The 20,789-nt window shown below is 71.0% G+C and overlaps 2 protein-coding genes across 2 annotated transcripts; both read right to left on the bottom strand.

Annotated features, from left to right (window-relative positions):
- Positions 1-202: 202 nt before the first annotated feature.
- On the bottom strand, positions 203-6,721 carry PRRT4 (proline rich transmembrane protein 4). Its single transcript, XM_064733962.1, has 6 exons — positions 6,676-6,721; positions 4,103-4,657; positions 3,931-4,023; positions 1,495-3,192; positions 1,396-1,449; positions 203-1,341 (listed from the first exon to the last, which is right to left on the bottom strand). The coding sequence occupies exons 2-6, from the start codon at positions 4,647-4,649 to the stop codon at positions 533-535; spliced, it is 3,201 nt and encodes a 1,066-aa protein (XP_064590032.1). The 5' UTR covers positions 4,650-4,657; positions 6,676-6,721; the 3' UTR covers positions 203-532.
- Positions 6,722-7,519: 798 nt separating this feature from the next.
- On the bottom strand, positions 7,520-18,948 carry IMPDH1 (inosine monophosphate dehydrogenase 1). The gene is made up of 16 exons (XM_064703149.1): positions 18,881-18,948; positions 17,534-17,629; positions 17,024-17,072; positions 16,711-16,812; positions 15,873-15,947; positions 14,919-15,125; positions 13,881-13,968; positions 12,899-13,098; positions 12,021-12,111; positions 11,491-11,586; positions 9,862-10,005; positions 9,395-9,539; positions 9,169-9,312; positions 9,008-9,091; positions 8,323-8,339; positions 7,520-8,161 (listed from the first exon to the last, which is right to left on the bottom strand). Exons 1-16 carry the CDS (start codon positions 18,898-18,900, stop codon positions 8,061-8,063), a joined length of 1,659 nt encoding a protein of 552 aa, XP_064559219.1. The 5' UTR covers positions 18,901-18,948; the 3' UTR covers positions 7,520-8,060.
- Positions 18,949-20,789: the final 1,841 nt, after the last annotated feature.

A 20,789-nucleotide genomic window follows, 5' to 3' on the forward strand; every position in this document is an offset into this window, starting at 1 on the left:
GGGAACTTGGGGAGGGGTTCCCCAGATTGTCACCAGCACTTGGGGGGGCCTCAGGGACACGGGGAGGGCACTTTGTTACCCGTATTTGGGGTCTCGGGGGCCTGGGGGGCACCGTGGGGGTCCCCAGGTTGTCATCAGCACTCGGGGGTCTCGAGGACATGGGGGGGGCATCCCTGGATTGTCACCCGTATTGGGGGGGGGGTCTCAAGGGCCTGGGGAGTCCCCAGATTGTCATCAGCACTTGGGGGGGGCTCAGGAGTTCGGGGGTCCCGAGGTTGCCCCCCTCGTTTGGGGGTCTCGGGGGCTCAGGGGGTCCCGAGGTTGCCACTCTCGTTCGGGGGTCCCGGGGGGCTCAGGAGTTTGGGGGTCCCGAGGTTGCCCCCCTCGTTTGGGGGTCTCGGGGGCTCAGGGGGTCCCGAGGTTGCCGCCCTCGTTCGGGGGTCCCGGGGGGCTCAGGAGTTTGGGGGTCCCGAGGTTGCCGCCCTCGTTCGGGGGTCCCGGGGGGCTCTGGCCGGGCTCTCCCCGCCGCTCCCTACAAGTCAATGGTGTCGCTGCCGGGGCTGGGGCCGCCGCCGCCCGCGGGGGTCTCGGGGGGCGCGGGCGCGGCCCGGGGGCTCCCCTCAGCCCAGCTCTGCGAGGGCCGCAGCGGGGGCGGCGCCGCCCGGGCCGGGCCCTGCGCGGGGGTCGCGGGGCTCGGGGGGGCCGCGCCGGGATCCGCCCCCCGGGCCGGGCCCCCCCCGCAGGAGGCGGCGCGGGACAGCCCCGAGGGGCGGGGGGCGGTGGGGGGGCCGCGGGGGGCGGAGCTGCCGGGGGTACCGGGGGTGACAGCAGCGCCAGCTGTGCCAGCTGTGCCAGGGCCCCGTGTCCCAGCTGTGCCCGAGGAACCGGGGTCTGACGGGCCAGCGGTGCCAGGCGCTGCAGGGCCCTGCGTTCCAGGTGTGCCAGGGGTTCCAGCTGTTCCAGGTGTGCCGCTGGCGTTGCTCGGTGTCCCCGTCCCTGAGGTGCCGGCCGTGCCGGTTCCCGGGGGCGCGGTTTTGCTGTCCCTGGTGGTGCCGGGGGTGCCACGCTCTGTCCCGCCGGCTGTGCCAGCTGTGCCAGGTGTGCTGGCTGTGCCAGGTGTGCTGGCTGTGCCAGGTTTGCTGGTTGCTGAAGCTGTGCCAGGTGTGCTGGCTGTGCCAGCTGTGCCAGGTTTGCTGGTTGCTGCAACTGTGCCAGATTTGCCGGCTGTGCCAGGTGTGCTGGCTGTGCTGGCTGCGCTGGCTGTGCCAGGTTTGGCAGCTGTGCTAGGCGTGGTGGCTGTGCCAGCTGTGCCAGGTTTGCTGGTTGCCGAAGCTGCGCCAGGTTTGCTGGTTGTTGCAGCTGTGCCAGGTGTGCCAGCTGTGCCGGCTGTGCCAGGTTTGCTGGTTGTTGCAGCTGTGCCAGGTGTGCCGGCTGTGCCGGCTGTGCCAGGTTTGCTGGTTGTTGCAGCTGTGCCAGGTGTGCCGGCTGTGCCAGGTTTGCTGGTTGTTGCAGCTGTGCCAGGTGTGCCGGCTGTACCAGGTTTACCAGCTACCCCAGGTGTTCCGGCTGTGCCAGGTTTGCCAGCTGTTCCTGCTGTTCCAGGTGCTCCAGCTGTTCCAGCTTTGCCAGCCGCGCCAGCTGCGCTGGGTGTTCCAGCTGTGCCAGCTGAGTCAGGAGCGCCACCTGTGCCAGCTGTGCCGGCTGTTCCAGCCGTGCCAGGTTTGCCATTCGTGCCATTCGTGCCGGTCGTGCCACCCGTTCCGGCCGGGCCCGCCCCCGCGGTGCCGGTGCCGCCCGCTGCCGCAGCCCCGGCTGTGCCGATGGCGCTCCCGGTGCCCAGCCCGGGCATGGCGGTGCTGCCGCCCCCCGGTAGCGCGGTGCTGCTGGTGCCGGTGCTGCCGGTGCTCGGGGCGCTGCGGGCGCTGCCGGCGGCGCTGATGACGCTGATCTCGGTGCTGCCGGTGCTCCCGAGCACGCTGACCCCGTTGCTCTTGGCTTTCCCCCCGTTACCGGCGCTGCCCGTGAGGGCGATGCCGGTGTTCCCGGCGCCCGCGGCGTTGCCGGTGAGGCCGATCCGGGTGCCCCCGATGCCGCCGTTCCCGGCGCGGAACATGCCCGGCGCCCCCAGGGCCTCGTCGATGGAGCGGCGCAGGTCGATGGGGGACGGGGGCCGGAACCCGGCCGTGGGGTCCCCGTCCACGTCCAGGGGGGACTCGGGGGGCGCCCCCGCCTCCTCGCCCGCTCCCCGCCCGCCGCCGCCCTCGGGGGGCTCCGCGGGGCCGCCGGGCGGGGCGCGGCCGCTCGGGGGGGCGGCGAAGGCGAGCGCGGCCAGCGCCCCCCCCATGGCCAGCTCGGTGAGGCGCGCCCCCAGCTGCAGCCCCCACCATGCCCAGGGCCCGGGCGCGGGGGTCGCGGCCCAGCCCCAGGCCTGCAGGGCCCCGAAGAGCTGCAGCCCCGCGCTCAGCGCCGCCGCCGCCGCGCCCAGCGCCCGCGGGACCCCCGCCCGCGCCCCCCCCGCCGCCGCCGCCCCGCGCTTGTTGCGCCCCCCGCCCGCCCCGCAGCGCCGCAGCCCCCGCAGCGCCAGCGCGGCCGCCAGCGCGGCGAACAGAGCGCGGGGCAGCAGCAGCAGCAGCAGCGGGGGCCCCCCCAGCGCCGCCAGCGCCCCCACGGCCCCCAGGACGCCCCCCAGGTGCAGCACCCCCAGGGCCAGCAGCAGCGGGACCGGGCCGGCGGCGGGGGGCGCCAGCGCCAGCCCCCAGCCCAGGCACGGGAAGGGCAGCTCGAAGAGCGCCCGGGCGGCGGGGGGCGGCAGGCGCCCCCCCAGCTCGTAGGGGTCGAAGAAGAGCGGGAAGGCGCGGGCGAGCGCGGCCAGCGCCAGCAGCGCCCCCAGCAGCCGCGCCAGCCCCGGGCGGCGCCCCCCGAGCAGCAGCAGCGCCCCCAGCCCCGCCAGCAGCGCGAAGGCCGCCCCCGCCCCATAGACGTGCCCGGGCCACGCCGCGCCCCACAGCGCCGCCGCCTCGGGCCAGGGCGCGCCCAGCGGCACGAAGTGGGGCGGCCACGGGAAGGGGGGCGCGGGGGAGGCCCCGCCGGGCTCCGGGCCCCCCGAGCCGCAGGCGGAGCCCGGGGTGCAGGCGGAGGCGGCGGCGGGGGGCGGCGCGGCCCCCCGGGAGGGCTGGCGGCCGGGGGACGGCGCTGCGGGAGACGCGGGGGGTCAGCGAGGGGAGTTGGGGTCCTCACACCCCGAACCCCCCCCCTTGCTCCCCCCAGGACCCCCCAGGTACCCCCCCACATCCCGCAGCTCACCCGAGTCCGGAGGGAGGCAGCGCCCCCCCCACCGGCACCCACACACTCCCACATCTCCCCATTTCCCCAGGACCCCCAAACCCCAGATGCCCCCCATTGACCCCGAACTCCTCAGCCCCCCCAGTCCACAGCCTCCCTCCCAGAGCCTGCATTCCCCCGGCCCCTCCGAACCCCAGCACCCCCACCGGCCTCCCAGAACCCCCCAAAACCCAGGACTCCCCCAGATCCCAGGACTCCGCTGTTTCCTAGCCCCCCCTTAAGTGCAGGACATTCCCATCCCCCAGAACTACCCCAGTTCCCAGACCCCCCCATCTCCATAAATCCCCCAGGCTCTCCCCCAATCCCTGCCCCCCCAAATCCCTGCCCCCAAATCTCCGCCCCTCAAAATCCCCGTCCCCCAAAATCCCGCCCCCCCCCAAGTCCCGGCCCCCCAAATCCCGCCCTTCAAAACCCCCACCCCCAAATCCCGCCCCCCAAATCCTTCTCAAATCTCCGCCCCCCCAAAATCCCTGCCCCCAAATCCTGCTCCCCAAATGCCGGCCCCCCAGTTCCCGCCCCCACCCCAAATCCTTCTCCCCCCCCACAAGTCCCGCCCCCCCAAGTCCCGGCCCCCCAATCCGCCCCCACCTGGCTCGGCGCCGCTCCCCGCCTCGTCCAGCTCCAGGGACGCGTTTCCCCCCTCGGCGCCGATGCTGGGGGGCCCCGTGGGGAACAGGAACCCTGGGGGGCACCGAGGGGTCGGTGTCGGTGTCGGTGTCGGGGGCTCCCCGGCTTTGGGGGTCCCGCCCCCCGCACTCACCGGCGGCGCTGAGTCTCCCGGCCAGCTCCGAGAGGCCGGGCAGGAGCCGGGGGCGGCCGGGGGGGCCCCGCAGGAGGCTGGTGGGGGGCACGGCCGGCCCCGCGCCGCCCGCGGGGGGGTCCAGCCCCGCCGTCAGGTCGATGGCGATGTCCAGCTCCAGCTGCTTGTCCCGGGGCCGCCCCGGGCCGGGGGTCGTGGCCCCGCGGGCGGGGGGCCCCCCCCGGGCCGGCGCCTCCTCCGGGGGTCCCGCGGAGCCCTCGCCGGGCTCGGGCGGGGTGGGGGGCGCGGCGCTGCGGGGGGGGCCCGGGCTCCGGGGGGCGCCCGCGGGGGTGGGGGGCGCGGGGGGGCGCGGGCCGCCCTGGCTCCGCACCTTGATCTTGAAGTTGAGGCCGAGGTTGAGGGACAGCACCGGGGAGTCGCTGTGCGGGGCGGGGGGCGTCCCGGGGGGCGCGCTGGGCGGCGGGGGGGCGGCGGCCCGGGCCACGCACAGCAGCGCCAGCAGCAGCCGGGGGGCGGCCGCCCCTCCCGCGGGGCACAGCGGCGACATCGCAGCGGCTGCGGGCGGGGGCACGGGGGGACGGGGTGTCACCCCCGGCGTCCCAGAGACCCCCCGACATCCCAGAGACCCCCATGGTAGCCCAGAGCTTCCCCCATGGTACCCCATAACGCCCACTCGGCATCCCAGAGACCCCCTGGCATCCTATAGCCCTCCCCGCCATGACATCCCAGAGACCCCCATGGCAACCCAGAGCCCCCTCCCCGGCATCCCAGAGACCCCCATGATAGCCCAGAGCTTCCCCCATGGTACCCCATAACGCCCCCCCGGCATCCCAGAGACCCCCATGGCAACCCAGAGACCCCCATGATAGCCCAGAGCTCCCCCCATGGTACCCCATAACGCCCCCCCGGCATCCCAGAGACCCCCTGGCATCCTATAGCCCTCCCCGCCATGACAACCCAGAGACCCCCATGGCAACCCAGAACTCTACCCCGGCATCCCAGAGCCCCCCCATGGCACCCTGGAGCCCCCCATGGCACCCCCGGTACTCAGGGAGCATTTGAGGAGGGACAGGAGCGCCCCGGGGACAGGGACAGGAGGGGACAGCGGCACCTGGGGGGACAGGAGCGCCCCGGGGACACGGACACGATGTGACGGGCCAGGTGCACTCAGGGATGGACACGCGGGAGCGCTCGCAGGGCGGGGACAGGAGCACCCGGGGGGGACACGGGGGCACCTGGGGACAGGAGCCGCTGGGGGAGGCCAGGACCGGCCCGAGGGGGAGCAGGGACACCCCGAGTTTGGGACAGGAGCGCCCGTGGGGACACAGAGCCCCCCCAGGGAAGGGGCGGGAGCGGCGCGGGTGCGGCGGTGGCACTCGGGGACGGGGGGCACGCGGGGGCGCGCGGAGGTGTCCCCTCCCCCGGAGCCCCCCCCCGACAGCGCCAGGTCCCTAATCGGGGTGACAGGGGCTGTCGCCGCGGGCTGGCACCGCGCCCGTCAGGGCGGCGGCGGCGCGGGCGCGACGGATGCGAAGTGACACGCGGGACACGCGGGGAGCCGCGGCCCCCGCGCCCCCGGAGCGGCACCCCGCCACGCGGCACGGCCCCCGAACTGCCACCCCCGCACGGGACACCCCCGCACGGGACACCCACGGAACTGCCGCCCCCCGAATTGCCACCCCCACGCGGGACACCCCCGCACCCGCCACCCCCGGAACTGCCATCCCCGCACCCGCGGGGCCCAGACCCGCGCGGCGAGGATGGAGTCCCCACGCCGGTGTCACCCGTGGGTCACAATAGCGCTCCTCACACACCTGCCCGCCCCCTCCCGCCGTGCCCACGCGTGTGACAGGGACATTGCCGGGGGGGGCACGGGCACGGCCCGGGGTGGGCATCTCCTGCACCCCCCCCACCTGTGCACCCCCCACCTATGCCCCCCCTGCACACCTGTGCCCCCCCCACCTGTGCCGCCCCCCCACCCCACGCTCCCACGCGTTCCCCCCGCCCCCCCCCCCCCCCCCACCCACCCCGGAGCCCCCCCCGGCCCGCCCCCCCCCCGCAGCCCCCCCCCCCCCATTTCCCGCGCGTGGGTGCGTGCGCGCACGTGTGCGCGCGCGTGACGGCGCGTGCCAGCGCGTGTGCGTGGGACAGCGCGCGCGGGGGCGGCGCGGGGGGGGCGCGGGGCTCGGCACCGCTCCGGGGGGGGGCACCCCCGAACCCCCAGAACCCCCCGAACCCCCCAAACCCCGATTGCCACCCCCGCATCCCCGGGGCGCCCCCGCCAACCCGGGGCCCCCCGAACCGAACCGAACCCCCGCACCCCCAAACCCGGCTCACCTCCCCCCCCCACCCGGCACCCCGCGATCCGCGCCCCCCCCTCCGCTGGGAACCCCAACCCGGGCACGCCCCGCACCCCAAACCCGCACCCCCCCTCCGAGCTCCCCCCACCGCACCCCCAGCCCCGCTCAGCACCGCCCGGCGGGTCCCCCCCGCACCCCCCGCACCCCAAACCCCGCACCCCAAACCCCGCACCCCCGAGCGCACCCCGAACCCCCCCCGCCCCCCGCACCCACCGGCCTCGGCGGCGGCTCCAGCCCCGGCCCGGCCCCGGCGGCGGCAGCGGCGGGAGGGGCGGGCCGAGCCCCCCCCCACTCCTCCTCCTCCTCCTCCTCCTCCCACCCCCCGCGCCCCCCGGGCTCCCCCGCCCCAGCCCCCGCCCCCCCCGGCTCCGGGACCCGGCTGGAGCGGGGGGGGCGTTCGGGGGGTCCCGCAGCCGGGGGGGGCAGGATTGAGGGGTCCCCTCCTGCAGGGGGAGTCACGGTGGGGTTCACAGATTTGGGGGGGGTCTCACATTTTGAAGCGGTCCCACATGTGGGGGTCCCGCATCTGAAGGGAGTCCCAATTTTGGGGGGTTCTCCCCCATTTGGGGTGCCCCCCCGTAGGGGAGGGGGTCCCGCGTTTGTCGAGGGGAATATCCTGCGTTTGGGGCTTGTCCCAGATTTGGGGGGGATGTCCCACACTTGGGGGGGGCCGGGGGTCTCACTTCTGGGAAGGTGCCACATTTGGGGTTCCCTATTTGGGTGGCGCCACCTGTGGGGGGTCCCAGGTGTGTCCCGACCTTTGCCACCCGTGTCACGTGTGACAGCGTGTGCCACCCGTGCCATGTGTGCCACCCGTGCCATGTATGTTACCCTGTGTCACAGCGTGTGCCACCCGTGCCATGTGTGCCACCACCCTGTGTCACAGCACGTGCCCTCCTGGTGCCACGTGTGCCCCCCGGTCCCCGTGGCACCCGCAGGGACAGCGACACGCCAGGGGCCAGCCGGGGGACAGGACCATGGACAGGGCCAAGGACGGGGACAGGCCCGCTCCAGGGACAGGACCAGGGACAGGGACAGGGACAAGCCAGGCTCCGATGCTCCAAGACTTTATTCACCTCTGGACACAGCGAGTCCGGGGTCCCCCAGACCGGGAGGCCACAGGACCGCGGGGTCCCGTGTGACACTGTGGGTCCCGTGGGACACTCTGGGGTCCTTGTGACACTGTGGGAGCCCTGGGGACACTGTGGGGTCTCCGGGACAATTTGGGGTCCCCGCAGTGCTGAGGTCCCCCCATCCCCACTCGGGGCACAGGGGGACACAGCCCCACAAGCTCCTCAGTGCCAGGGGCGGTTTGGGGGTCCCCGGGGGGTTTGGGGTCCCCACACTATTGGGGGGCTGTGGGTCCCTGCATCCCCTCTTTGGGGGGCTGGGGAGGTCCCCACAGCCTCGTGGTGCCCCGAGACTTTTGGGGGGTCCCTGCACCCCCATTTCTGAGGGCCCTGGGGATCCCCCTCCCCTGAGGTGCCCCGGGGGGATTTGGGGCTCCGGGAGGGTTCCGAGGTCCCCGGTGCTCGGGGGGTTTGGGGGTGCCCCATTGGGGGGTGCCCCCATTGCGGGCGCCCCACTGGGGGTGCCCATCAGCAGCGCCGGTGTCGGGGGGCCGGGGGGGTCCCCGCAGGCTCTGGGCGGGGGGCGCCGGCCCGGGGGGACCCCTCCTCAGGGCAGCCTCCTCTGGGCACTGGGGGAACAAGGGGGGGGGTCACAGGGGGAAGGGAACCCCCAAACCCAGATCCTGGCTGGGACACTGGGGGCGCCCCCTCCCCAGCCCCCCAGGGAGGGACAAAGTGGGGGTAAAGGGGACCCCCAGTGCCCCCCATCCCGGGGGCAGCCGGTACTTACCGGGCAGAACCGTGAAGCTGCAGGGGAGGGAAAGTCAGGGGGGTCAGGGGGGCACAGGGACCCCCACACCCCGAACAGGGGGCACAGGGACCCCACACCCCGAACAGGGGGCACAGGGACCCCACACCCCAATCCCATCCCTGACACTGGGGGAACTGGGGGCGCCCAGAGCCGGCACTGGGATCTGAAGTGGTGCCTTCCTCAGCCCCCCAGAACCCCCCAAAGCCCCCCCAAGGTCCCCCCATCTCCTGTACCCCTCACAGCCCCCAAAGCCCCCTCCAAATGCCCCAGTCCCCCAATCCCCCTCCAACCATGCTAAGCCACCCAAAATCTGCCCCAAATCCCCCAGTTCTCCCAAACCCCTCCAGTCCACCAAACCTCTCCAAAGCCCCTCAGCCCCTATAAAGTCCCCCAGGCCCCCAAGCCCCCAGTCCCCCAAAACCTCCTCCAACCACACTTAACCCAAAATCTCCCCCAAATCTCCCAGCCCTCCAAGCCACTCCAGCCCCCAAAACCTCTCCAAAGTCCCCCAAGCCTCATCCAACCAGTCTCAGCCACCCGAAATCTGCCCCAAATCCCCCAAACCTCTCCAGCCCCCCAAATCTCTCCAAAGCCCCCCAGCCCCCCAAATATCTCCAAACCCCCCCCAAGCCCCCCAAACGCCCCCAGCCCAGTCCCCACTCACGAGTGCAGCCCGTGCACGCCCCCCTCGACCTGCGCCGCCACCGTCCTGCGCTCGAACTTGAGCTCCCCGGCGAACATCATGGACCTGGGGGGCACGGGGGGTCGGTGGGGGGGGCCGGGACCCCTCCCCAAGCCCCCCAAACCCCCCCATCCCGCACTGACCGGAGCGCCGAGAGGCTGCGGGCGCCCAGGTCCTGGCAGCCGTGCTGCAGCCCGGCCAGCAGGTACGGCACGAACTTGTGGATGGAGCCCTTGTCCTGCACGGAGCCCGACACGCCCTGCGCCACCTTCACCGCGTCCCCCTCGCTGTGGGATGGGCACAAGCACACACAGGGGCTGGGGGGCGCCCGGGCGGGCTCCATGCCCTCCCCAGGACCCCCAGGGGTACCTGAAGTAGCGTTTCTGGCTGCCCGGGCCCTGCTCCATGGCGTCCAGCGAGCCCATGCCCCGGTACTGCTTCAGCCGCACGCCCTCCGAGTAGAAGAACTCGCCCGGAGCCTCCGTGGTGGCCGCCAGCAGCGACCCCATCATCACTGGGGGGGACACCCCGTCAGGGACCCCCATTCCAGCGGGGCGGGGGCTGAGACACCCCCAGGCTGGGCTGGAATGGGGGGTCCCCTCAAGAGCACCAGGATGGGCTGGGGGCTGTGAGACACCCCCAGGATGGGCTGGAATGGGGGGTCCCCTCAGGAGCACCAGGATGGGCTGGGGGCTGTGAGACACCCCCAGGCTGGGCTGGGGGCTGCAGGGCCATCACCAGGATGGGCTGGAGGGAGGGATCCCCTCGTGGGTGGCCACCATACCCCTGTGGGTGCCCCTGTGCCCCCCACTATGCCCCCCGTGCCCCCTGCTCACCGGTGGAGGCGCCCAGTGCCAGCGCCTTCACGGCGTGCCCGGGGCTGCGGATGCCACCATCGGCGATGACGGGGACACCGAAGCGCCGCGCGTACTCGGCCACGCGGTACACGGCCGTGGCCTGGGCGCGGCCACACGCCAGCACTGCCAGGGACAGGGACAGGGACATGTCAGGAACGCATCAGGAACAGGGACATAGCCTGGGCATGGCCACACGCCAGCAGTGCCAGGGACAGGGACATTGAGAGGGACAGGGACAGGGCCTGGGCACAGCCACACGCCACCACCGCCAGGGACAAGGACAGGGACATCAGGGACATGTCAGGGACACGGGCATGGCCACACACCAGCCCTGTCAGGGACAGGGACATGTCAGGGACACCGTGAGGGACCAGGACACGGCCTGGGCACAGTCACACGCCAGCATTGCATGGGACAGAGACATTGTGAGGGACACATCAAGGACACGGCCTGGGCACGGCCACACGCCAGCACTGCATGGGGACAGGGACATGTCAGGGACACTGTGAGGGACACAGGCATAGCCTGGGCATGGCCACATGCCAGCACTGCCAGGGACAGGGACATTGAGAGGGACAGGGACAGGGCCTGGGCACAGCCACACACCAGCACTACATGGGGACAGGGACATTGTGAGGGACAGGGACAGGGCCTGGGCACAGCCACACGCCACCACTGCCAGGGACAAGGACAGGGACATCAGGGACATGTCAGGGACATGGGCACGGCCTGGGCATGGCCACATGCCAGCACTGCCAGGGACAGGGACATCAGGGACATGTCAGGGACAGGGACACGGCCTGGGTGCAGCCACATGCCAGCACTGCCAGGGACAGGGACATCAGGGACAGTGTGAGGGACATGGGCACGGCCTGGGCGCGGCCACACACCAGCCCTGTCAGGGACAGGGACATGTCAGGGACACTGTGAGGGACATGGGCATGGCCTGGGCACAGTCACACGCCAGCATTGCATGGGACAGGGACATTGTGAGGGACACATCAAGGACATGGCCTGGGCATGGCCACACACCAGCACTGCCAGGGACAGGGACAGGGACGTGTCAGGGACACTGTGAGGGACATGGGCATGGCCTGGGCACGGCCACACACCAGCACTGCATGGGACAGGGACAGAGACATTGTGAGGGACACGGCCGTGGCCAGGGCGCAGCCACACACCAGCACTACATGGGGACAGGGACATTGTGAGGGACAGGGACACGGCCTGGGCACGGCCACATGCCAGCACTGCCATGGGGACAGGGACAGGGACATCAGGGACACTGTGAGGGACACTGGCAAGGCCTGGGCACGGCCACACACCAGCACTGCCAGGGACAGGGACATCAGGGACATGTCAGGGACAGGGACACGGCCTGGGCACGGCCACACACCAGCACTGCATGGGACAGGGACATCAGGGACACTGTGAGGGACATGGGCATGGCCTGGGCACGGCCACACACCAGCACTGCATGGGACAGGGACACTGTCACGGGGACAGGGACATGGGGGCAGAGGAACAGGTACAAGGCCACCCCAAAGGGCACAATGGGGACACTGCAGGGTGTCCAGGGGTGCCAGGGTGGGCTCAGGTGTCACCCACCTTCCTGGGTGATGCAGATGGAGCCGCTGCCCATCCCCACCCGCAGCGCGTCCACCCCGGCGTCGATCAGGTTCTTGGCCTGGGCTGCGGTCACCACTGCGGGGACACCCCAAAATGGCACCCCGAAACGGCTCCCCAACACTGCCCAGGACACCCCAAAAATGGTGCCCCAAAACAGCACCCCAACCCTGCCCAGGGCACCCTGAATCCCACCTCAGCACTGCACCCCAAACACAGTACCCCAAAACAGCAGCCCAAAAGTGACACCCCAAACCCATCCCCACCCTCCCCGAATCCTACCCTACCATGATGGGGGCACCTCAAAAATTACCCCCCAAAATGTCACCCAAATCCCAGCTCACCACTGCAGGGGACACCCCAAATCCCACCCCCATTTCCTCCTCTCTCTTTTGGGGTCACCCCCACTTCTCAGTGGCCTCCCGGCTGCCCAGGCCGTTCCCGTGCCCCCCCCACCCCATTTGGGGTCTCACCGTTCCTGTGCCCCTCCCCAGCCCCATTTGGGGTCTCACCGTTGCCCCCCACCACCTGCAGCTCGGGGTACTTGTCCTTGATGTATCGGATCATGCTCAGCTGGTACCGCGAGTTCCCCTGCGACGAGTCCTGCGGGATTGGGGTGCAGGATTTGGGGTGCAGGGCAGGTTTTGGGGTGCCACGGTGGGGGGGCCAGAGGGTTGGGGTTCAATGAGCAGGGGTACCCCCCAGCCCCCTCCTATTTCGGGGCACAAGCAGCTCCATCCCCATCCCCAGACCCCATCCCCTCCCTTTTGGGGTCCCACGGCTTTTGGGGTGCCCCCACCCTCCTATTTTTAGGGTCCCCCCCGCACCAGCAGCTCCACCCCCCCCATTCCTCCATCCTCATCCCCCCGTTTTTGGGATGCTCCCCCATTTCTGTGTCCCCCCATTTTCATCCCCCCATTTTGGGGTCTCACATTTTTGGGGTGCCCTCACCCCCCCATTTTCGGGGACCCCTCCACACCCACCGGCACCCAAGCCCCGTGCCCTTCCTCCCCCTCATCCCCCGTGCCCAGAGCGCCGGGTTTTGGGGGTGCCCGCGGGTTTTGGGGTGCCCGCGGTTCGGGGGTGCCCCGGTTTTGGGGTGCCCGCGGTTTGGGGGTGCCCCGGGTTTTGGGGTGTCCCGGTTCGGGGGTGCCCCGGGTTTTGGGGTGCCCGCGGTTTGGGGTGTCCGGTTGGGGGTGCCTTCAGTTTTGGGGTGTCCGGGGTTTGGGGGTGTTCCCGGGTTTTGGGGTGCCCCGGTTCGGGGGTGCCCGCGGTTCGGGGGTGTCCCGGGTTTTGGGGTGCCTGCGGTTTGGGGTGTCCGGTTGGGGGTGCCTTCAGTTTTGGGGTGCCCGCGGTTTGGGGGTGTTCCCGGGTTTTGGGGTGCCCGCACCAGCACCACGAGGTCGGCGCCCGCCTGCACGAGCAGGTCCAGCCGGTACTTGTCGTCGTCGCGGGTGCCGATGGCCGCCCCGACCCGCAGCTGCTTCCGCCCGTCCTTGGAGGCCGCCGGGTGCTCGCGGTTCTTCTTGAGGTCCGTGCGCGCCATCAGCGCCACCAGCTCGTCACGGCTGTTGACGATCGGCAGCTTCCCTGCGGGGACACCGCGGGGACAGCGAGGGGACAGCGAGGGGACGGTCACACCGAGCAGAGACATCGCAGGGACAGGGGGTGCAGGTGGGACCCCAAGAGCAGGGCCATGGTGGCCACCAGCTCGTCACTGGGGACACAGGGGGAAAAGTGGGGTCACCCAGGGCTGGAGGGCACTGGGGGGGCTGCAGGGACACGGGGACATGGAGCTGACCCCAGGGACAGGAACAAGGACACAGGTGACCCCAAGGACAGGAATGGAGACATGGAGGTGACCCCAGGGACATGGGGACACGGAGCTGACCCTAGGGACATGGGGACATGGAGGTGACCCCAAAAACACAAACAGGGATACAGGACTGATGCCAGGGACATGGGGACATGGAGGTGACCCCAGGGACAAGGACAGGGGCACAGAACTGACCCCAGAGACAGGGATATAGGACTGACCCCAGGGACACAGGAACGTGGAGGTGACCCCAGGAATGGGGACACAGGGCTGACCCCAGGGACAAGGAGGGGACCTGAAGGATGGGGCAGTGACAGCCACCAGCTCACCAGTGCTGGTCACTGTCAGCAGCCCTGGGGACACAGCGGGGGACAATGTGAGGGGAACGGGGACAGGGGACATCCCCCATGGGCCGCCCAGGGTGGCACCGAGGTGCCCCTGAGGGGAGGTGACCCCCGGGGGTGACACCTGGGAAGTGCTGTGGGGGTCCCTGTGGGGTGACAGGTGCCCCAGAGGGTGTGACAGTGCCCCAGGGTGTGACAGGTCCCCCCTGCACCTTTCTTGCTGCGCTGCAGGATCTCGTTGGCCTCTTTGAGGGTGACACCAGCTGGGGCCACCACCAGGTCCCTGCGCTTGGTCATCACCTGGGGACACAGGGACCTGTCACTGGATCAGCACAGGGGCTGGCACCGGCACTGTCTGGCACTGCCACCGTCACTGTCACCAGGGCTGGCACCAATCCTGGCACCGGCACTGTCACCAGCACTGGCACTGTCACCTGCACTGCCACCAGCACTGTCACCTTCACTGTCTGTCACTGTCACATGCACTGGCATTGTCACAGGCACCAGCCCAGGCACTGTCACCTGCACTGTGTGTCACTGTCACCTGCACTGGGGGCCAGGGCCACCGCGGGCAGCCCCTGCCCTGCCATGGATCTCTCCATCCTCCGACTCCTGCATCCCATCCTGCCCCACATCCATCCATCCATCCATCCATCCATCCATCCATCCGTCCGTCCGTCCGTCCATCCGTCCATCCATCCATCCACCCGTCCATCCACCCGTCCATCCACCCGTCCATCCGTCCATCATCCATCTGTTCCATCCTACCCCACATCCCATCCTGCCCCACATCCATCCATCCATCCATCCATCCATCCATCCATCCGTCCATCCATCCGTCCCATCCTACCCCACATCCCATCCCTGCCCCACACTGCACATCCTCCATCCCACCCCAACATCCCTGCCCCACGTGCATCCCTGACCCACATCCCATCCCTGCTCCACATCCCATCCTGCCCCACATTGCACATCCTCCATCCCTGCCCCTCATCCATCCCTTCATCCCATCCTGCATCCCATCCTGCCCCACCGGCACATTCTCCATCCCTGCCCCACATCCCATCCCATCCCATCCCGCCCCATATTGCACATTCCCCAACCCACCCATCCCTGCCCCACATCCATCCCATCCCATCCCATCCCATCCCATCCCATCCCATCCCATCCCATCCCATCCCATCCCATCCCATCCCATCCCATCCCATCCCATGGACCCTGCCCCACCGTGTCCCCATGGCCGTGCCCACCTGTGCCAGGGGGGTGGCCCTGTCCCCCTCGCGCAGGAAGTCGATGTCGCGGGAGGTGACGATGCCCTCGAGCCGCCCCCCCAGGCGCCCCGAGTGGGTGACGGGGACCCCCGAGAAGCCGAGGCGCGCCTTGGCGTCCCACACGTCCCCCACGGTGTGCGCCGGGCTCATCACCAGCGGCTCCAGGATGAAACCCTGCTCGAACCGCTGTGGGGACAGGGACAGTGTCACATGGGGGCTCGGGGACAGGGACAGTGTCACCCGGGAGCATGGGGACAGGGACAGTGTCACCCAGGGGGTTCAGGGACATGGGACTGTGTCACTGGGGGGCAAAGGGACAAGAGACTGTCACCCAGGGGGCTCAGGGACAATGGGACAGCATCACCAGGGGCATGGGGACATGGGACAGTGTCACCCAGGGGGCTCAGGGATAAGGGACAGTGTCACCTGGGGGGCTCAGGGACATGGCATAGCATCACTGGGGGCACGGGAACACAGGACACTGTCACACAGGGGCATGTGGATAGGGGCAGTGTCACATGTGGAGGCTCAGGGACATGGGACAGTGTCACCCAGGGGGTTCAGGGACATGGGACAGTGTCACTGGGGTCATGGGGACAGGGACAGCATCACTGGGGGCACAGGGACATGGCACAGCATCACCAGGAGCATGGGGACAAGGAACAGTGTCACTGGGGGGCTCAGGGACATGGGACAGTGTCACTGGGGGGCTCAGGTGGCTCCAGGACACAGGGGGGGCACAAGCCTGGGCACAGCGAGGGCACTCCCCCGGTGGGTGCTGATGGTCACCAGTCCTGCAGGTGCCAGCCCGTCCCAGCAGGTGCCAGCCTGTCCCTGCAGGTGCCAGCCTGTCCCTGCAGGTGCCAGCCCGTCCCAGCAGGTGCCCAGCCCGTGCCAGGTGACACCAGGGCCACCAAGGGATCCCCAGCTCACCTTGACCTTGCGCACCTCGCTGGCCTGGAACTCGGGGGTGCAGTTGTGGTGGATGATGCCGATGCCGCCGTTCAGCTGGGGGGCACACGGGGGGCACACGGGGGGCACAGGGGGTGTGGGTTCACGGGCACCCCCTGCAGCCGTGTCCTCCATGTGCCCTCAAACCCCCTGGGGACTGTGCCCCCCTTCCCGGTGCCCCCCAAGTGTGACAGAGCTCCCCCAGACCCCCCACAACCCCTGGATGTCCCCAAGATGCCTCCACCCATGTGGGTGCACCCCCACCCATGGGGACAGCCGTGCCCCCTTTGGTGACCATGTCCCCCCAGTGTCCCCCCCACTCCCCTCACAGCCATGGCAATGGCCATGTCCCCTTTGGTGACTGTGTCCCCATATTGTCCTCCCTGTCCCCTCAGTGTCCCCCCTGCTCACAGCCATGGCAATGGCCATGTCCCCCCTGTCCCCCCAGTGTCCCCCCAGTGTCCCCCCCTCCCCTCACAGCCATGGCAATGGCCATGTCCCCCTTGGTGACGGTGTCCCCATATTGTCCTCCCTGTCCCCTCAGTGTCCCCCCTGCTCACAGCCATGGCGATGGCCATGTCCCCTCTGTCCCCCCTGTCCCCCTCGCTCACAGCCATGGCGATGGCCATGTCCCCCTCAGTGACCATGTCCCATATTGTCGTCCCTGTCCCCTCAGTGTCCCCCCTGCTCACAGCCATGGCAATGGCCATGTCCCCCCTGTCCCCCCAGTGACCCCCCAGTGTCCCCCTCGCTCACAGCCATGGCAATGGCCATGTCCCCCCTGTCCCCCCAGTGTCCCCCCAGTGTCCCCCTCGCTCACAGCCATGGCAATGGCCATGTCCCCCTCGGTGACCGTGTCCATGGGCGATGACACCAGCGGTGTTTTCAGGGTGATGGTTCTGGTCAGTGCCGAGGTCAGGTCCTGGGGAGGGGAGCACCCCTAAAATCCTGACACCCCTGCCCTCAAAAATGGGGGGTCCGCGACTCCGCCCTCCCCCCTGCCCTCCCAGCACCCCCAAAAGCACGGGGGGCAGTCCCAGGGGGAGCTTGGGGATCCCAGGGAGATCTTGGGGGACACAGGGGGAATCTTGTGGGGACAGGGGGGTCCCAGGGGGATCTTGGGGGGCACTCACCACCTCGTCAGCCGTGAAGTCGATGTATCCAGGGAGGATGAGGAAGTCACTGTGGGGGGACACAGGGCTGGGACCCCCCTGTGACCCCAAACTGACCCAGGCCCACCGGGGGGGCACCCGAGGTCTGGGGAGGGACCGAGGGAGGGGGGAGGTGCGAGTTGGGGGGGTCAGGGAGTTCCTGGGGGGGTCTGGAGGGGTTTCTGGGGTTCCTGGGGGATCTGGAGGGGTTTCTGGGGTTCTTGGGGGGTCTGGAGGGGTTTCTGGGGTTCCTGAGGGTTGGCAGTGGGGGTGCAGGGGGGTTGGGGGGTTCCTGGGTGGGGCCTGGGGGTCCCTGGGGGATCTTTGTGGGGATTCCCTGGGGCGGCCAAGGGGGGAGTTGGGGTTTCCCTGGGGGGCTCTGGGGGTGCCGGGGTGTGCCTGGGGGGGTCTGGAGCCGCCTGTGAGGGTCGGGTGGTGCTGAGGGGGTTTCAGGGGGTTTTCAGGGGGTGTTGGGGTGGGGGTCACCCGCACTTGTAGGTGAGGCCATCGGCGCAGGCGAAGAGCTGCTGGGCCGTGAGCCCGTCCTGGGGCACGTAACCGGCACCGCTGATCAGCTGCTGCGCCATGCTGCGGGCGGGCGAGGCTGGCACCGGGACCGGCACACCGGGAACGGCACCGGCACCGGGACCCGCACACCGGGAACAGCACACCGGGAACGGCACACCGGGAACGGCACCGGCACCGGGACCCGCACAACGGGAACGGCACACCGGGACCCGCACACCGGGAACGGCACCGGCACCGGGACCGGGACCCGCACACCGGGACCGGCACCGGCACCGGGACCCGCACACCGGGAACGGCACCGGCACACCGGGAACGGCACCGGCACACCGGGACCCGCACACCGGGAACGGGACCGCACACCGGTACCAGCCCCAGGGTCTCCCCGGGACCCCCGACCACCCCAGGAGCCTCCCGGGACCGGGACAGATTCCCCCCTCCCCAGGACTGGGACTCCCCCCGGGTCCCCCCCTCACACCGGGACTGGGACCCCCGCCCGCACCACGACCATCCCCACCCGGGGCCGGGACCCCCGAACGGCACCGGGATCCCCACCCGGACCCCCCAAATCAGGAACGGGACCCGCACCGGGGCTGGCCGGGCCGGGCTGAGGGGGGTCCCGGTCTCGGGTGGATCACGGGGGGGTCATGGGGGGAGTTCCTGAGGGGGTCCCGGTAGGACGGGGTCCCGTGGGGGTCCCCGTGGGGCCGTCCCGATCCCGTGGGGCTGTCCCGTTCCCGTGGGGGTCCCAGGGGTCCCGTGCCAATCCCGCGCGTTGCGCTCCCGCAGCGGCCCCGGCGCAGGGCGTGGCCATGGGCGTGGTCGTGGGTGTGGTCGGGGGCGTGGCCAGGGCCGTGAGTGGCCGCCGCAGCACCCCCCCACTCCCAGCCTGCCCAGCGCTCCCAGCGCGCCGGGAGCGGCCCCAGCGCTCCCAGTAACCCTCCCAGCGCTCCCAGTAACCCCCAGTAATCCCCAGTGCCCCCAGTAACCCCCCCAGCACTCCCAGTAACCCCTCCCGCAGCCCGGGGACCCCCCATCCCCCAGCGCTCCCAGCAGCCCCTCCCGCATGCCCCGGTACCCCCCGGTACCCCCCAGCTCCCACCCCGCCACCAATGGTGCCCCACATCCCGGGTTACTCCCGCAGTGTCCCCTCCCGCCCCAGTACCGCCCCAGTCCCTCCCAGTGCCCCCAGTACAGCCCTGCCCTCCCCCTGTGCCCCCCGTGTGTCCCGGTGCCCCCGGCCCGGTCCCGGGGTGCCCCCGGCGCGCCCCAGCGGCTCCCAGTGCCCCCAGTAACCCCCAGTAACCCCAGTACCTGGGCTCCCCCTCGCCCATGGCGCTGAGCGCCGCCGGGGGCGGGGCCTCGGGACCACGCCCCGCGACCACGCCCTCGGCCCCGCCCCGCCGGGCCCCGCCCCCCGAGCAACGGGGACACCCCCGATCCCCGGGATGGGGCACCCCCGAGCAACGGGGACAGCCCCGCTCTGTGGGTACACCCCGCTTTGGGGGGAAATCCTTTACTTTGGGGGCTCCCGTTTTTGGGGGGGGTCATGCCTCTGGTACGGGTGCGCCTCTCGCATTCGGGTGCCCTCCCCTTTTTGGGGTGCGCCCCTCTGTTTGGAGCACTCTCTCTTTTGGGTACACTGCCTGTCTTGGGGAGCAATCCTCTGTTTAGGGTGCCCACCGTGTTTGGGGCGTCCCCCCTGATTTCGGGGTGCCTCCCCTTTGGGGGGACACAGCTCTGCTTTGGGTGTCCCTCGGGGTCCCCTTGCCCCGGGTGACTCTGGGGACAGCCCGTGCGGCCCTAACGAGCCCCGGGGGATGGGGCGGCAAAGCAGCCGCACCTGGGAGCACCTGTGAGCTCCTGTGAGCACCTGTGTGCTCTGCCTGCACCTGTGAGCTGCTGGGTGAGCACCTGAGATCCCCTGTGTGTGCTCACCTGAGTGCCCTGCCCTCACCTGTGATCCCTGGCGCCACTGCCCGCTCCCCTCAGCGCTCACCCCCCCTGCCCGGGGGTCACCCCCATGCACTCCCGGGGTTCGGTGCCCTCCAAAGTGGGTACGGGGCCGGAGCTGCGCCCCCCGCAGGCAGGGCCGGGCATTGCAGGGCATTGCAGGGCAGGGGGCACTGCGCCCCCCCCCGGCCAGGGCAGCGCTCCCCGCCCCCTCCAAGGTGACCCCCCCGTGTCCCCGGGTGACGCCCCCGGCCCAGGGACCCGCGGGGCGGCGAACGGAGCCCACCCGAGGCACGGGCACGGCACGGACACCACCACTGACACCCCCAAAATGACCCCACACTGGCCCCTCCATACTGACCCCCCCACAATGACCACATACTGACCCCCCCACACTGACCCCCCCCACAATGACCCACAATGACCCCCACAATGACCACATACTGATCCCCCACAATGACCCCCCACAATGACCACGTACTGATCCCCCCACACTGACCACCCACAATGACCACAATGACCCCCCCCACTGACCCCCCCACAATGACCCACAATGACCCCCACAAAGACCACATACTGATCCCCCCACTGACCCACAATGACCCCTCCACACCGACCCCCTGTCACGGACGTTTCCCCCGGCTCTGACCCCCGGGATCCCCCGGTACAGCTCCCCCCCACCCCCATCCCGCCCCCCCCTCTCCCGCGCCCCCCTTACCTGCCCTCCCCCTGTCCCGCGGGGGTCGCCTCGCCCTCGGGGGGCTCTGGGGGCGCGTCCATGGCGGGGGGGGGTCCCGCGGGTGCCGGGGGGGTCCGTGGGTGCCGCTGCCGCCGGGACCCGCTGCCGAAGGAGGGGGGACGGGGGGGCGGTGCCGCCCCCTGGGCTCCGCCCACCCCGCGGGGTTCGGTCCGGCACGGGGGAAACTGAGGCACGGGGCGGCGCGGGGTGCGCCCCACGCTCGGGGGAGGTCACTGAGGGGGGGGGGGTCACAGGGCTGGTCACACAGGGGGGGTCACGCACAGAGGGTCCACCCGTGCCCCCCTCCCCCGGCCCGAGGGGCGGGGGGCGCACTCGCAGCCCCCCCGGGCGGCGCAGGGGGACACGCGTGGGAGCGCGACACGCGGGGGTCGCGGGGGCTCCTCGGGGGTCGCAGCCTGTGCCCCCCCCCGCCCCCCCGGGCCATTTGCAGCCGCGGCAGCTGCCGGGGATTAACGCGGCCCGGATTAGGGGGGATTTGGGGGGGCTCGGAGCGGGGGAGGGGCGGGAAGG

This window comes from Zonotrichia leucophrys, chromosome 1A, assembly GCF_028769735.1.
Source record: "Zonotrichia leucophrys gambelii isolate GWCS_2022_RI chromosome 1A, RI_Zleu_2.0, whole genome shotgun sequence".
NCBI lineage: Eukaryota > Metazoa > Chordata > Aves > Passeriformes > Passerellidae > Zonotrichia > Zonotrichia leucophrys.

Bases quoted from the DNA above. Each gene is read 5' to 3' on its own strand.
- PRRT4 (XM_064733962.1), bottom strand. From the start codon at position 4,649: ATGTCGCCGCTGTGCCCCGCGGGAGGGGCGGCCGCCCCCCGGCTGCTG. The intron at 4,024-4,102 runs GTGAGTGCGGGG...GGTGCCCCCCAG, and splicing joins CGGGAGACTCAGCGCCGCCG to GGTTCCTGTTCCCCACGGGG. The intron at 1,342-1,395 runs CTGGCACAGCCG...CAACCAGCAAAC, and splicing joins AGCTGCAACAACCAGCAAAC to CTGGCGCAGCTTCGGCAACC.
- IMPDH1 (XM_064703149.1), bottom strand. From the start codon at position 18,900: ATGGGCGAGGGGGAGCCCAG. The intron at 15,126-15,872 runs GTGAGCTGGGGA...CTGTCCCCACAG, and splicing joins GCGAGGTGCGCAAGGTCAAG to CGGTTCGAGCAGGGTTTCAT. The intron at 9,092-9,168 runs GTCAGTGCGGGA...CGTGCCCCCCAG, and splicing joins CGCAGCCTCTCGGCGCTCCG to GTCCATGATGTTCGCCGGGG.